The sequence below is a fragment of the Manacus candei genome, unplaced genomic scaffold, assembly GCF_025592945.1.
Source record: "Manacus candei isolate 608988 ecotype Guabito, Panama unplaced genomic scaffold, ASM2559294v1 h1tg000005l, whole genome shotgun sequence".
NCBI classification, from domain to species: Eukaryota; Metazoa; Chordata; class Aves; order Passeriformes; family Pipridae; genus Manacus; species Manacus candei.
Genome location: NW_026138053.1, coordinates 22,462,372 through 22,477,030, shown reverse-complemented (window position 1 = coordinate 22,477,030; position 14,659 = coordinate 22,462,372). Strand labels below are relative to the sequence as shown.

At 40.6% G+C, this 14,659-nt stretch overlaps 1 protein-coding gene across 9 annotated transcripts in view; it reads left to right on the top strand.

Moving 5' to 3' along the window:
* Positions 1 to 14,659, top strand: part of PRRC2C (proline rich coiled-coil 2C) — a 70,887-nt gene that overhangs the window by 10,948 nt on the left and 45,280 nt on the right. For all 9 annotated transcript variants that reach the window (XM_051805573.1, XM_051805591.1, XM_051805625.1 and 6 more), the window contains exons 2-5: positions 5,676 to 5,843; positions 7,033 to 7,210; positions 10,882 to 10,988; positions 14,016 to 14,153. In XM_051805573.1, coding sequence (XP_051661533.1) covers positions 5,729 to 5,843; positions 7,033 to 7,210; positions 10,882 to 10,988; positions 14,016 to 14,153 — 538 coding nt within the window. In that variant the 5' untranslated portion in view covers positions 5,676 to 5,728. The remainder of the gene's footprint in view (positions 1 to 5,675; positions 5,844 to 7,032; positions 7,211 to 10,881; positions 10,989 to 14,015; positions 14,154 to 14,659) is intronic.

The window sequence follows — 14,659 nt, the reverse complement described above, 5'->3', positions numbered from 1 at the left end:
AAGCGTATTCAATAATTACACAGTATTTTTGAGTGTTCATTTAAAATAATAGGCTCCCTTGATAATGGGTTACAAAGAGCATGAAGAAAGCTTTCTTGGTTTCCAAGTATGTTGAATCCAGAGTTCTGTTTTTCTGTGGCATTATGTTTTTGTAATTGATTTAAATTAGTCTGTTTTCTGAAGATCCACAGTTGGTTTTCAAAATTTAATATCTAAGTGCAGACTATCCCTGGGTTTTGCAGTTAGGAGGCAACTTCAGTTCTAGAATCTAAATATGCCAGACTTACAGTTGAAATGAAATCTTTCCTTTCAGGCTGAAATTTTTCATGCCACATTTTTGTGTGCAATGAAGTTTTTTTGATATTACTGACACTGATTTGGGAGCATCTGCCTCTAATACCAATTGAATATGTGGTGTAAAAGTTTTGAGTTTTTTGTTTTTTGGTTTGTTTTTTTTTTTAGTTGTTGTATTTAGTTTCAGAATTTACCAGGACCACATTCTTCAGTGTCCCAGAAACAAAGCTATTCTTAGAAAAGTGAAGTTATGGCTGGATGCAAATAACAGATTTGTATATGATGGTTTTTGCCCCTTAGCCACTTTTACCGTGCTTAAAATAGAGTCTGTCTGGATTTGTTTCTTGGTTTCTGTTTTGAGAGAGGTGCTAATGTGTCCCAGTTATGAATAAACTTTCATGTAGTGTTTTTGATGATGTTTCCCACTTCACAGATGGGCATTTGAGGCTCTGAGAGTTGAAGATTCTAGGAAATCTTCAGCAGGTTTGAGTCTTGAATGGTGTTCTTTGCCTTGTCATTCTGGTTCATCCTTCTCCAAATTCAGCCCAAATACAACCATTGGAGTGGAATTGACAGGTACTAGATGTCCTCCTGTGGTTGCATAGGGATTGTGGGAATTATTCCAGTGTTTGCTTAGTGTTTTTAAGACTAAAATTCTGGGAAGCTCATGTACAGGTTGCCTGTCCTAACTGATTGTGTCCTTGTAGGCTCAGCAGGTGTGGGATGGGGGGTTCAGGGTGATGGGACTGCATTAAAAACCACTGTAATATTGCTGAAGAGGTGTCTTCACATGTTACACTTGTGTTAAAAATACAGACTTTTTTTGGCTAGAGGTTTAAAAATGCAGTGTATAAAATATGGATTGAGAGAGTTTGTCATCTGGTTGTCTGTGCTCCCACCAGCTACGATGGGGTATCTGAAAAATGCAGAATGTAGTAATCTTTTTCCCAAAGTTGAGGAGGAATGGTGGATGCTGTGTCTCAAACATAGGCAGAAATGTATAAATTGGAAGACTATAACAAAGAGAATATAGTTATTTCCCATGGCAATAGTGAGAGTTGATCTGTCCCTGCTAAAAAAACCCTGTGGATAAAGTAGACTTTCTACCTGAGTCTTTTCACAGCTTTCTTCCCCTTTTCATGTCTGTCTGTACTACTACACCAAGAAAAATATACTGTAGCTTACACAGAACACTGTTCTGCTCTGCATGTGTGTAAAACTGATTTCATGTACAACTGAAAATGCTGAAATGGGCGTGGTGGCAGAGAGGGACTGAAAGCAGACAAGAATTGCTGAGTGAAATTGTTAGATATTTTAAACTTCTCATCGCTCCAGTCCTCAAAAGTGACCTCAAAAACAAGTCAGTTTGAGGAATTCTGAAGCGATCAGGAGAACCAGTGGAAAAGGTCTGTTAAATGTGGGGAGGTTGATGGGGTTTTACGGTATTTTAAAAATATGATTGTGCAATGTGAATTATACCACATTCAGCTTCCTCTGTACCAACTCTCAGTATCTAAGAGGGTACAAGTAAATATCCCTTAGTTGAGACCAGGATATCTAGAATTTGTGGCAGCTACTTAGTGTGCTATTTTCTGTACACAAGCTTCCAAGTTCAGTGTGGGATCTAAATAAGCCAACCAGTTGGAGTCTGAAAAAAATAGTCTGGTACAGAAATTACAGTAACAATTTTAACCTTAAAATCTTAAGGCCACAGCGAAGGTCAGTTAACTTATTTGATAACGTGGCAGAGCAGCTGAAAGGTAATCTTTGCTCTAGAATTTTGGGAGCATTGTGCCTTCTGTAATTATGCCTAATAGTAACTGTAGTCATTCAAAGTGAACAGCTGACTTGCTTGGATTTCTTAACAGTGCAGTGAGCCCTGCCAAGTGCCATTATTGCCTGTGCTGTTCCCTGTCCTTCTGTTCCCTGCCGTGGGGGTTATTTAACTTTGCTAAGTAGCTCTGACATCTTCCCTGTGTCGCTGCTCTTCAGAGGTGTGTGCAGCTGCCTCCTGTTCTTACTCACAGCACAGTGAGTCCAAACCTGGGGCACAGCAGCACTTTAAGGGCTGGACTGAGAGAGTCTGGACTAACAGCTGCCTCACTGATAGAATGTGTCAGTGTTAGGGCAAATTAAGAGTCACTTGGTGAGCCTGGGACTTGCCAATGTATTCTGTGCACAGGTTAAACGTGTCCTGTGTTAAAACACCTGGTAGGTTGTTCTACAGGAGTGATTCCAGTGCTCTGGCACGGGAATGTAGCATGTACAACTGAAGTTTGGATGAAAAGGCGGAGCTCTTGGAGCTGGATAGTTTCATGTGGCTCAAAACCTTGCAATTATCTCTTTATAACTGTCGTTGGATGGCACTGGGTGCTTGTTTAATGTGTGACTTGGCAGGAATGTTTGTAGAGGGACACATGGGCTCTTCAGAGGGAGGATTTGTCATCCCTGGCTTGAGTACCTGGTCTAAAGTCTAATTTTGCGAGATTATCTTCTTTGGCAACCAGTATCAGGTCTAAATTTAGTTAAATAGAAATATATTGATCTGCCTAATTGAAAAGAGCACTGTGTGATGCTTGATTTATTTCTGCAAGTCACATTACTGAGGAATGTGTAATCATTATAAATGTTTTAATCATTATGAAATATTCAGTTTATTTTTCTCTGTAGTATAAGTTTGGAAAAACTTGTCAAACAGTATGAATATCAGTAATATCAAAGGCATAGAGCTCAGCTGTAATGAGCAGACTAATTTTTGTAAATTTAACATAAAAAGGTGTTATTGGGGAACGTGGTTACTGTCTCCTGTTCTTTAAGCTCTCAGATGTAGAAAGAACAGTTGTTACAATTAAGGTCTGCCCAGCCATGAAGTGTGTCTTGCTCTGTAAAGAAGAGTTATGATTAAGATTTTCCATGTTTCGTCTCTACCAGAGGTGCAGGCTTTGGAAAATAGGACAAAACATTATCTTAAACTGTTCTCAGACTTCTTTCTGCTCTGTCTGCATCTTGTTAGGGCTTTGTAAATTTGAGGGGTAAGAAATTACCTGATTTGTCTTTTTATTTCCTCTTTTTTCTTTGGTTGGTTGATTGGTTTTGTTTGCCAGCTTCCAGATTATTCACAGTTGTGAAGCTACTTCATGTGTACAAAATCCTTGACTAGGATGAGTCTTTTGCTGCAAATAAAAGCTGTATATGAGCTGTTTGCACTTGAAAGGCTGTGTGAGCACAGTGATTATAGCATAGGACTCCATAGTTCTATGCTCACCTGGAAGCTTGTTTGCCACCCTGTGTTCCTGGTAATTATCTGCCCAATGCCTGCTCTGATGCTCCAGGATGATTGTGGTGGACTCTTTATTGCAAATACAAGTCTGGGAGCAGAGGGTAACAGGAGAACTGAAGGGATGAATGTGCCAGCTTCATTCACAGACCTTTTACTGAAGACTTTATGATAAACTGATTTTCCTCGTGGAAGAGTAGCCTAATGTCTGATCTAGACTCCACCTTGATAAACTAGTCTTCCTGGATTCAGGTCTCCAGACTGGCTGAAAGCAGTTGTGTGGCTGTGAATAATCCTGATGGGCAAAGCTTGACATGTTGTTGAATTGCAAATAAGTGTTGAGGCAGCCTGCAGAGTGAATGGGTGCTTGAAATATACTGGACTGATAACTCCAAAGATAAGCTTGTCAGAATTCATGTGTCAGGCTGGGTGGGCTTTCCCTTCCCTGCACCTATAGTTTGAGTAGTGAGCTGTGGCTTCCAGTGAAACCTTGCAGTGTCAAAGTGTAGTTTTTTTGGATAGATGAGGGATGGCCTAACAGCCAAACTGAGGTCTGTGATCTGCTTGGTGGGCTGGGTTCTCCCTGCTTCCATCCTGTGTTTCATGGGTTTGGATGATGTGAAGAATGACTGTTGGTGTAACACTTGCTGTTGAAATAGCCAAATGCTGACTAATCTGGAAAAAAAATCTGGGAGTTACTGACTTTTCATGAGGGGAGAATATATTTCTTAGCCATGTATGTGGCCCCATAGGAAGATTAAGACTGTCCCCTTGGCAGCAGCCTGCATGGGTTGTAGTAGAAAAGCATCTGGCCCAAGTTATGCTGAAGCTGAACCACCCCAAGGTTATTGGCCATCTTAATTTTTTCATCTTTTCAATCATGGCTTGTAAATTGAAGTAGAAGGCAGAGGAGGATGGGAATGTTATCATTCCTATATAAAAAATTTCCACTGTCTTTTGACATTGCTTAATATTTCCATGGTCTTTTGACATTATTTAATGGCCGTCATGACTAAGTAAGGGCTTTGTTCTTTAGACTGCTTGTCCTTGCAGACTCTCCTTAATCCATGAGCACCTTGAATGTGAATCAAGTTCCTTTTGAAGATTTTCTGCAGTTCTCTGAGTTTGACGTTGGAGCTTGTTGATCACCAGAGGATTTGAGATTTGAGCAGGATGTCTTGCTTCTTGCTGCCTGCTTTAGAACAAAACACAGGGGTATTTGAGCATACATAGCTATTCTGGAATTCAGATGGAAATATATAAAAAAATGCCATTGTAAAGAGGCTAGCAGGATTTTTGGAGTGTTAAAATCAGTGTTCTGGTTAAGTGAATGCTCCTTGTGTTCCTGCCTGGTGATGAACAGTGACTCTGGCAAGTTCCTTCTGAGAACTTGTAGTGAAGTATCAGTGTTAATTACTGGGTTCTTTCTCTCAAGGCCTTCTATTCCAGAGGAAGGAAGGAGGAAAGAGATGACCTGCTCTAACAGCCCTGCAATTTACTGCTGCAGGAAGAACAGTGTAACTCTTGGTTTAAGGAATTCTCACCCTCCCTGTCTGATCATACCGTGTTCCTAGTTTTGATAAACAAAAAAGTCTTACTCTGTGTATTTAGTTTCTCTGGCTGCTGTGTTTGTGATGATTTTAATTGGAAAAAAAGCAAATTCCAGAAATACTGTACTGCAGTTAATGGTGTCTCAGCACTTGGCTTCGGGAGTGGGTGAAGTCATTGAGCTTCCCCAGTGGAGAAATAGCTGCTGGTGGAAACTTTGCATGTTTGTGGGGATTGGGATTGGGTTTTAATTATTTGTTTTGTAGTGAAATCATGGATGGTATTTATCACTTCTGCAGTGTTTGATGTTAATTAAATGCTGACACTCGGGATTTTGTGATGTTCAAATTGTAGAGATGGAAATACTTCAGAATTCCTAGTGTTACATAAGGGTAGAGATTTCTGGAGTTAATGCATTCTTTGGCATCCTCCAGTATGCTGAAATGAAACAGCATTAGTGGTGTTAAATATGCTGTCCACTTCTGCCCTGTGAGCTCTGACTTAAATGCTGGCTTATATTCAGACTGTTTTACTTTTCTGTTGTTTTTCTTTACAGGCAAATTTTGAGGAGTGAACAGGAGGTACCAGACTAGATGAGTTTCCAGCGAAATGTCGGAAAAGTCAGGCCAGAGTACAAAAGCAAAGGATGGAAAAACAAAGTATGCAACACTCAGTCTGTTTAATACTTACAAGGGAAAGTCACTGGAAACTCAGAAAACCACAGGTGAGTGAACTGTCTGCAGTGGTGCATTCTTTCGGTTTCATCATCACTGCAGTGCTAATTAAGGCTGCAAAGTATATGAGCACTTAACCACAGCAAGATTTTTTTCTTACCTGCTTGGTCCAGCAGTGAAGTGGAAGGATTGTGGAAAGCAGCATTCATTATAGTTTTTGGTTAGCTGGAAACAAGAGTGTCGGTTCAGAGGCAGCATTTGCAGTCTAGTAGGAAGTAGAATGTAGGTAAATAAAAACTGGTTTATAGCCGTGCCTCCATTTGTTATCAGCAGATGAGATGCCATTCCCCAGCTGTGCTTTTCACTGCAGTGAGGTTTGAGGTACTGGAAGTGTTTGATTAAGGAAAAGGCAATGCTTGTTTTCAGGTTGGGTGCTTTGTGTGTTTTGTGGACAAACACTGGGTGAAACTTGCACTGACACCTCAAATAAGGTGACTGTGGGCCTGCTTTTTCGTGACTGATGGGATTGAGAACCAGGGGAGAATGACATTCTGAAGGTTTTGAATTTGATTTGACATAGTAGCCTAAGTTGAGGGTAAAAGAGGGAAAGTAAATTCAAACTTTGTTAAAGTTTGCCACAATATTATTTTTAAAGGTTGAAACTGAGTTGTTTGTGATGACACAGCTTGCCCAGGGCAGTAACTTGTTGATTACTTGGTAGGTTAAGTGTCCTGTGTGGTGCATTAGCTTTGTACTGCTTTTTTATGCTCGTAGTCTGGAGCTAATGCACTTTGTAGGAATGTTTTTGTGAGGGCAACATCTGCCAACTGAAATTGGCAGCAAAAAAGAACTGGGCTGGACCCATGTGGATATTCCTGGACTCATCAATGTACACTAAGTTCCAAAAGGAGCAAGAGAATTATGCTTGATGAAATATTGAAGGATATTAAGACATCAGCATTGTATTTTAAGTGACTTCTCTAGCTTTCTGTGTGTAAAGGTGGGGCCACATATCCTTTTTAATCTGGAATAATGGCTGTTCAAAAAATACTCAAGTTCTCCCAAACCAAGTATTTCCAATTGCCTTTTTAAAAAAATTCAGTTATGAAGCATTTTGAATTTCTGTTTCTTGTACTCTGAAACTTTTCTGACTTCTCTCAGGGCGTTTCTGTGTAGCTTTGCATAAGCCCTGTCTGCTAAACAGCCCCACTGACTTGCCCTTTCTGCTTTGCCCTGCAGTTGCCGCACGCCATGGATTACAGAGCCTTGGAAAAGTTGCTATTTCCAGGAGGATGCCTCCCCCAGCCAACCTGCCCAGTCTCAAAGCAGAGAACAAAGGCAATGACCCCAATGTGAACATCGTGCCTAAAGACGGCACAGGATGGGCTTCGAAACAAGAACAGCACGAAGAGGAAAAGTAAGTGACCGATGAGCTCTGCCTTGGTTTGCTGTGCCAGTTCTCTCCAGTTTCCCCAAAACTAGGGATGGGCAGGGCCTGGGGAGGAATTGGCTAGACTTAGAATCATAGAATCAGCCAGGTTGGAAAAGACCTCTGAGACCATCAAGTCCAACCCTTGATCTACTACCACCGTGGTTACCAGACCATGGCACCAAGTGCCACATCCAGTCTCATCTTAAAAACCTCCAGGGGCAGAGAATCCACCACTTCCCTGGGCAGCCCATTCCAGTGCCTGATTACCACCTCTGTAAAGAAATTCTCCCTAATATCCAACCTAAACTTCCCCTGGTAGAACTTGAGACCATGCCCTCTTGTCTTACTGCTTGTTACCTGGGAGAAGAGACCAACCCCCACCTGGATACAACCTCCTTTCAGGGAGTTGTAGAGAGTGAGGAGGTCTCCCCTGAGCCTCCTCTTCTCCAGGCTGAACAACCCCAGCTCCCTCAGCCTCTCCTCACAGGACTTGTGCTCAAGTCCCTTCACCAGCCTTGTTGCTCTTCCCTGGACCTGCTCCAGCACCTCGACATCCTTCCTGAACTGAGGGGCCCAGAACTTGATAAAGTCCTCAGAGTAGCTGCCAGAGAGGAAATAGCACCACTACTAATTTTTGTGAGGAAGAATCTTGCTGTTAGGAGGATAGCTAAAAAAAAAACCCACAAAACCCACACATACAAAAAAACCCCTCACACTTAAAATGGAAGTGGTCTACCTAAAAAGTCCACATGAGGGAAGAGTATTTCCTTTAGTCACATAGTGGCTACCTGTGTGTAACTTTTGATGTCTGCTTAAAGGAAATATTTTTGTAAAATCAGTATAACCCCCTTTAGTAAAATTCTCTTGAAACTCTAGGAGGAACCCTGAGATGCACAGCAGCTAAGTTAAATAATAATATTCAAATTCATGAAAGTATGCAAATATCTGTTTAATTGTGATTGTGCTGAGCTATGGCACAGAAAACGCAGAAACTCTTGATTTATATACATTTATTTGAATCTCTGCTTTATTTTTCTAATGGTTCTTGATATTTGCACTTCAGGATTTTTTGCTAGAATGCCATAAATTCTACAGACTTAAAAAATTTTCTGTCTTAAACTACACTATTGTTTCAAACTCCTCCAGTATGTTGTAAAACCAAAACGGAAGTGATGGCAATGTTGATGCACTTTATGCTGCGTATAATATAACTTTCCCATGCTCAATGCAGTTTCATCTGCTAAATTTGTTTCACATTTGTACAGCTGAAGAAAATAGAAACTACAACTTTTCAGTTTCTACTTGGAAAGTACTACAAAGCAGATATTTTGCCACGTAAGCTTAAAATAGGATGTGATTTTCACTACAAAACTGGAAGCAAGGTTTAAATGTTAATTCTTTATCATACAGATTGTTCTGAAAAACAGTTGAAGCTAGAGGCACTGACTGGATGTTTTTAGCACTTGTGAAAGCAAAAGATGAGATTTAAAGCTTTTCTTCCCCATCTTGCCATCCCTTTATTTATTCGTGTACTTTTTTACATTTAAATGTCAGTTTTTGCCATCTCTTTGAAAAGCTATTAGACTTCAGGAATATGGTGTTGTGTTCAGTCTTTTATTTTAAGCTTTTGAAACTGCAAATTTACAGTTTTCTGCCCCGTGTTTTGCTTGATACTTTAACAACATCTTCCTCTACTGCAAGGTCACTTGCACTTTGTCCTGTTAAATCTGCAACTTGTTTGACTAAAACACATTTTTTTTCTGCGTCTTTGCTTTTCCATGGCCTCCTGCATGTGTTACATTCCAGTAGTTGATGTTATGTTTAAAAATAAGTGGCTGTCCTTTATCTGCAATTGGAAGTGTTTTGCCTTTGTGTCTGCATATGTATTATTCTGATAAAGGCCTTGAAGACCCCATACAAGTAAAACAAGGAGGGGGAGGGATTTGCTCCCAGGAACAGGTGTGTATGCCCAGGCCATGAGCAGATTCTCCTAATTTGGACCATCTGAAGTGTTTGCTCAAGTCTTCAGGCCATTTGTGTAACTACTCCTGTATTTCTGTGATATTTCAACATGCTTGAAGTGCTGCAGTTTACACGTGGAGTGTTTTATTGTTCCTCTCACAAGCCTTGTGGGTAATGGGAACATCTTGATAAGAGTTTGCTTTAGTCTCTTGTATCACTGCATTGGAGTTCACGTGAGTGAGCTGTTCCCTGTAATTTAGGTTTTTTACTGCTTTCCTGAGCTGTGACTCGTTCTGTGGGTCACAGTCCCTTGTTCCTGGACAGTGCAGCCTGTTGTGTATTGATTTGATTAATTTAGCTGAGTTCTTTCCCTCATCCCACACCTATAGGACAGTGCTTAGATAAATAAAATTCTGAGTGGCTTGGCTTTGAAACAGGGTATGAATGCAAGGAATAGTTTCTTTAACAGTTTTGTTCCTTGTTTCCCTTGTGTGTGACAAAATATAGCCATGGAAGTTACAACTTCCCCAAAATCTGCTTAGAAAATGTGCAGCTGTAAGAAAGTACAAGTGGAAACAGGAAAAAAAAAAAGATAATTTTTTTTTTTAATCACAGTAATCTCTGGAAACAAATGAAAATTGCATTCAGTTGTCCTTGTGAGAAGCCTGTGTGTTTCTCCCCAGTAATGATTTTTTTTAATGATGTTTACTTCTGTGTCAGTTCTCAGACTACTGTGTAGGGCGTGGGTGGATCACTGCAGAACCCAAATGGAACTGACTTCTCAGCCCTCAGAAATTTAGGATTACTGTAGGATCTGCTTAAAACACAATTGCTTCCTATGAGTTACTTGACTTGATACTGCACTAGTTATCTCTTTACTGGTATAGTAAAGTGATTTTAGACTACAGGATTTGCCCCAGAGTTCCTCTTTTATCAAAAGTCACTGCTAATGAGCTGGAGGTCTTGACTTGTAGACACAAATGCTGTGGGTCTTCTGTTATCTGAATATGCAGATTTCAGAAATAGCTTTTATGGAACCAAGTTAAACAATATCTCTGAATCTGCAGACTAGGAAAGTCTTATGTGTCTAGTTTTTTTACATTGGACAAAAAGAGTGCTTATGTCTCTTCATTGTTAAGGTGGTGAGACTGAGACCATTTCTTAAGCCTTCAGCTTCTCAGCTCCAGTTCCTGGTACCCATGCAGTTTTTCATGATGTCTTTAGCTTTCCTTATCAGTTCTTTTACTTCTAGTTTCTGACGTTTTTGCCTTCTTTCTCTCGGTTCATGGTGGTTTTGTAATGGTTTCCTCTAGTAATTCCTGAGGCAAGGGAACATTATTCCAAATAATTTCCTTCAGTGGTTGTAGATGGATGGTTTTTTGATTGTCCAATACACTACTCTGAAAGTTATAATTCAGTTCATGCCTGACTGTATTTTCTGCCCAGCCATTTTCATTCATTCCTCTCCGCTTTGGGAAGTGGACTCTTGAAAGAATTAGCTAATTAATTCAATTTTTTTTTGACTGTTACTATAACAACTTCTTTTATGTAAGAAAATGCTTCTTCTGCGGAAAAGTAGTTATTGGTTCCTCAGCTGCACAGCTCCCTCATTTCATTCACTTGTTTGCAATCCTGACGAGCTTATCCTGTGCTCACCCTCTTGTATTCACAAGTGCTTTTCCTCTTCGTTGCAGACAGCCAGACGTGCCGCAGACACAGCCAAAACCTGCTGTTCCTGCTCCTCCAGAAGCAGCTCCTGTTGCCAAATCCTGGGCCAACACCAAGCCAGGTGGACAGGACGGTAAGTGCTGGTCAGGTGGAGGGTTCTTGCCTGGCCCAGCAGGCTGGGAATGCTGCTGGGAGAAACCTCCACACCCAGCAGTCCTTTGAGTCCTGACCTGGCCACTTGGGACTGGGGAAAGTTGTGGAAGCACTTTTCCAGGCTGGAAGGTGAGACAGTGGCTGGTCACTGCAGCTGCAGGAGGATTTATCAGCAGGTCTGACTGCTTTGTAAAGGGTTGGGGTAGTCACCTCTTCTGAACTGACGGGGAAATGGTGGTGGCAGTGTAAAACCTCAGAAATGGCTGTGGTGAGGAGAGAGAATCACAGTCAGTTCCTGCAACATCTGCAGTTCTTGGCATGGGAAGGAGAGTCGTGAACACTTGGTGGTCATAATCCTGATCATAATTTTGGATCATTTTGTGCGAAGTGCGTGTAGTTGTGTTTCTGTTTTAACACATGCTGCAGCAATACTTTCCCCTTTATTTTATAGATTCCTTGGTTATTTTAGTATCAAAGTGATAGTGTTCAAGTAGTTTTTTTCTGGGGAAAAGTTAAAGGTTTGTCTAACATAATTGTATGAAAGGATGGAGAACTATTTCCATTGGTGTGAATCTTGACTTAATCTTACATTATAAATGTTAAGATCAGAACTGAATCTTCAGCAGATTTTTTAAATGCTTGTAGAGTGAGAAGTTACTTAGAATTCCTGTGTCTCCGTTGTGAAAAATACCCTGCAATGTGTTTTGTTCCTTAAATTTGAGTATTGCAGACTTTCTGTGGCTGTAAAATGGAGTTTAGGCTTTCAAGTTGAAGAAGTGAATTCTCTTCTGAATAGAGATTTTAAAATAGTAAAATCTAAATTGCGTGGAGGTCACTTCTTAGACATTATATAGTTTGTTAACATCACATATCCAATGATTTGGGATTTTGTCACACTAAATATTAGAAGTGACAATCCTACATTCTTCATTTCTTGCTCTCCTCTCTGATGTTCAGTGTTTCTTTCATTGTCAAATATAGGAACTTTTCTCCTATAAGCTTTTACAAGATCTCTGTGGAATAAAAAAAAGGAATTCACACTGATGCAAAGTGATCTGCACACCAGCCTTTCTGCATAAGCTGATAAGATCATCTCCATGACACAGGAAATAGTGATTCGGCTCAGTGGCTTCAAAATGCGTTTAGCTAATTATTTCATAGTTACCATGGCAGCTTGTGTGCCAAGCCCAGATGGCACCCTCATTTCATTCAATTAATGCAGGAGCGGGTTTGCTGTTTCCAGAAGAAATACTGGATGTGAATTGGGATCAGCTGCTTGCTGTCCTCTGGTTTGAAACTCAGGGTACACCTGTTGTGCTCATGCTTTCCTGAGCTGCAGTTGGCTCTTGGAACCTGTACTGTTTCCAGATGCCTTGTGAGTGTTCCAGCAGTCACTCAGCCACTGCCTCATGCTCTCGTAAAACTTGAGTGAGGCAAGACTAAACCCTTTCCTGATCCTGTCCGTGACCATGTAGAAAGGAGAGCCTTCTGAAATGTAACAGCAGCATGAATTTTTCAGCTCAGACATTGGCTGACATTTGGGGTTAAATGCTGCCAAAATATCTTTGAATTCTTTAAGTTCTGTCTGAACTACTGGCTGACATTCTGGCTGTTTCAGATTAAGAGCTTAAACACAATCAAGGAGATCGCTGATGCTGTTACTTTGCCTTTAAAACATTGTTGCTGTTCACAGTGTAGACTTGAGCAGAAAACGTTTTTGAAGATTCATCAAACTCATGGATGTTGCATGGCCTGGGATCTGGGAAGGGGCTCCCTTGCCTGGCAGGTCATCTGGTTAGTGTGAGTGGTTTTCAGTCCTGTTAAGAGCAAGTCTTTGGATGCAGCTGCATGGGAACATGAACAGTCAGTGTCCATTAACAAAAGAAAAGTTAATGTGATCTGTAGTATGTGAATTCAATGAAAATGGAAAGATTTCAAGGCAGTTTGTAGGCACCAGGATAAACAGTGGCGTTTACTGTCATGCTTTTACAAAGTACAGAGTAAGGAGTTTATCCTGTGCTTGACTCCTTATTGTGGAAAAAACCCAACCAAAGTCCACTGAAATCCCTGCATTTTATTGTTAGGAATGATTCCTTCAGAGAGTGGAGGGAAAAAAGCTTTTCTAGTTGTTAAAAAAGCACAGCTTGGGGAATGGGGGCTTTTGGATGGCATGTGTTCAGATCCCTTTTTGTGAGTGTGCCCAGTAATCTCTGTAGGCTAACACCACGTCTCTTTTAGCAGCCAGTAGTAAAGACAGGTATAGGAACAGGGTGTTATTCAGGCTGTTGGAACAGAAATTTCCCCTCAGCAAGATAATCAGTGATTGGGCACTACAGTGCTGCTGATATAGGTCTATCCATTATGTGAATGGGGAGGTGAAGAAATTGGTGCAAAGTAGATGCCAACAAAACCTTCTAAAGAGGAAGACAACCTGTATATTTGACTTCCATACCAGGTACAACAGAAGTCTTAAATTCCAATCTTGAGTTATAATGTCAAAGGTTTATAGAAATCAAGAACGCTACAATTCTTGATACTTCTCTCATAAGGTAAAAGCTGTGGCCTTTTAAAGTCCTGAAGATTTATTATTAGAACAGTAATTAATCTTAAAGGCATTGCAGTAACATAGTTGCCCATTCTTGGGTGCATTATAGTTATAGAATGAAAAGGAGGGAACCTTTGCCTGGAAGGAGTGGGGGAAAGTGTTTACAGAGCTGAGGAACTTCAGGTACTCCCTGTGTTCCTTGTTCCATTGTCCATTATTCCTCTCTGGTGCTTCTGGATTTTTCTCAGCCCCAACAACTGTGATTATTGGTCTAATAAATTTAACAACTCTGATAGCAAACATGAACACTTTACAAGGATTGCTCTTTACTTATGTGAATTACATTACCAGTAAATGAATGTGGCTTTAACACTCACTTTTGAAGGATGAACAGGCTTCTATTGCTCTCTGAACTGTTTTGACTACAGGAAGTTGTGACTTTGTGAATATCTTGCTGTGTAGGTCCACCTCTTCCAGTAAATAGTTATTTCCAGCAAGAATTTCCCAGTCTGCCGGCAGCTGGGGATCAGGAAAAGTCAGGTAAAGATAAAGATGCACCTGAAGAGCTCCATGGATCAGGACCCAGCCTGCGACCACAAAGTAAGTGTGTGCTGCAAATTTCTGTGTAACTGCATGGATGGGTGTGGAACATATCAGAGGATTAATTGGGCCCTGTACAAAATTGATGAATATATTGTTTTAATCAACATGCTCCTGCACTGAAGAAATGGATATTTCAGACTTTACTCTGCTTTACTGTGTTCCTGAGGTGTGGAAGGTAGTGTTTGATCCTTTCACTTTCCATTTTCCCAGTCTGGTCAGTACTCCAGTTGTGCTCTGAGGAACACTTGTTAGTTGCACAATATTGACTTTTTCTTACTTCCAACTGGTTGATGTCACAACAGCTAAAATATGTATTTAAAGAATTCTTGTAATATTAACTAATTATATAAGTCGTCATTAGGGTTGTCCCCAAATGGTTAGTACTCGTAAGAGAGGAGCCTGAAAAATCCTGAAATGAAAGCTTAATCTGCAAGATACCCAAAGAGTGGATTGTGCTTTGAAAGGCATTGGCATCTTTGGTTCATGGCTGCAGTGCTCTGACC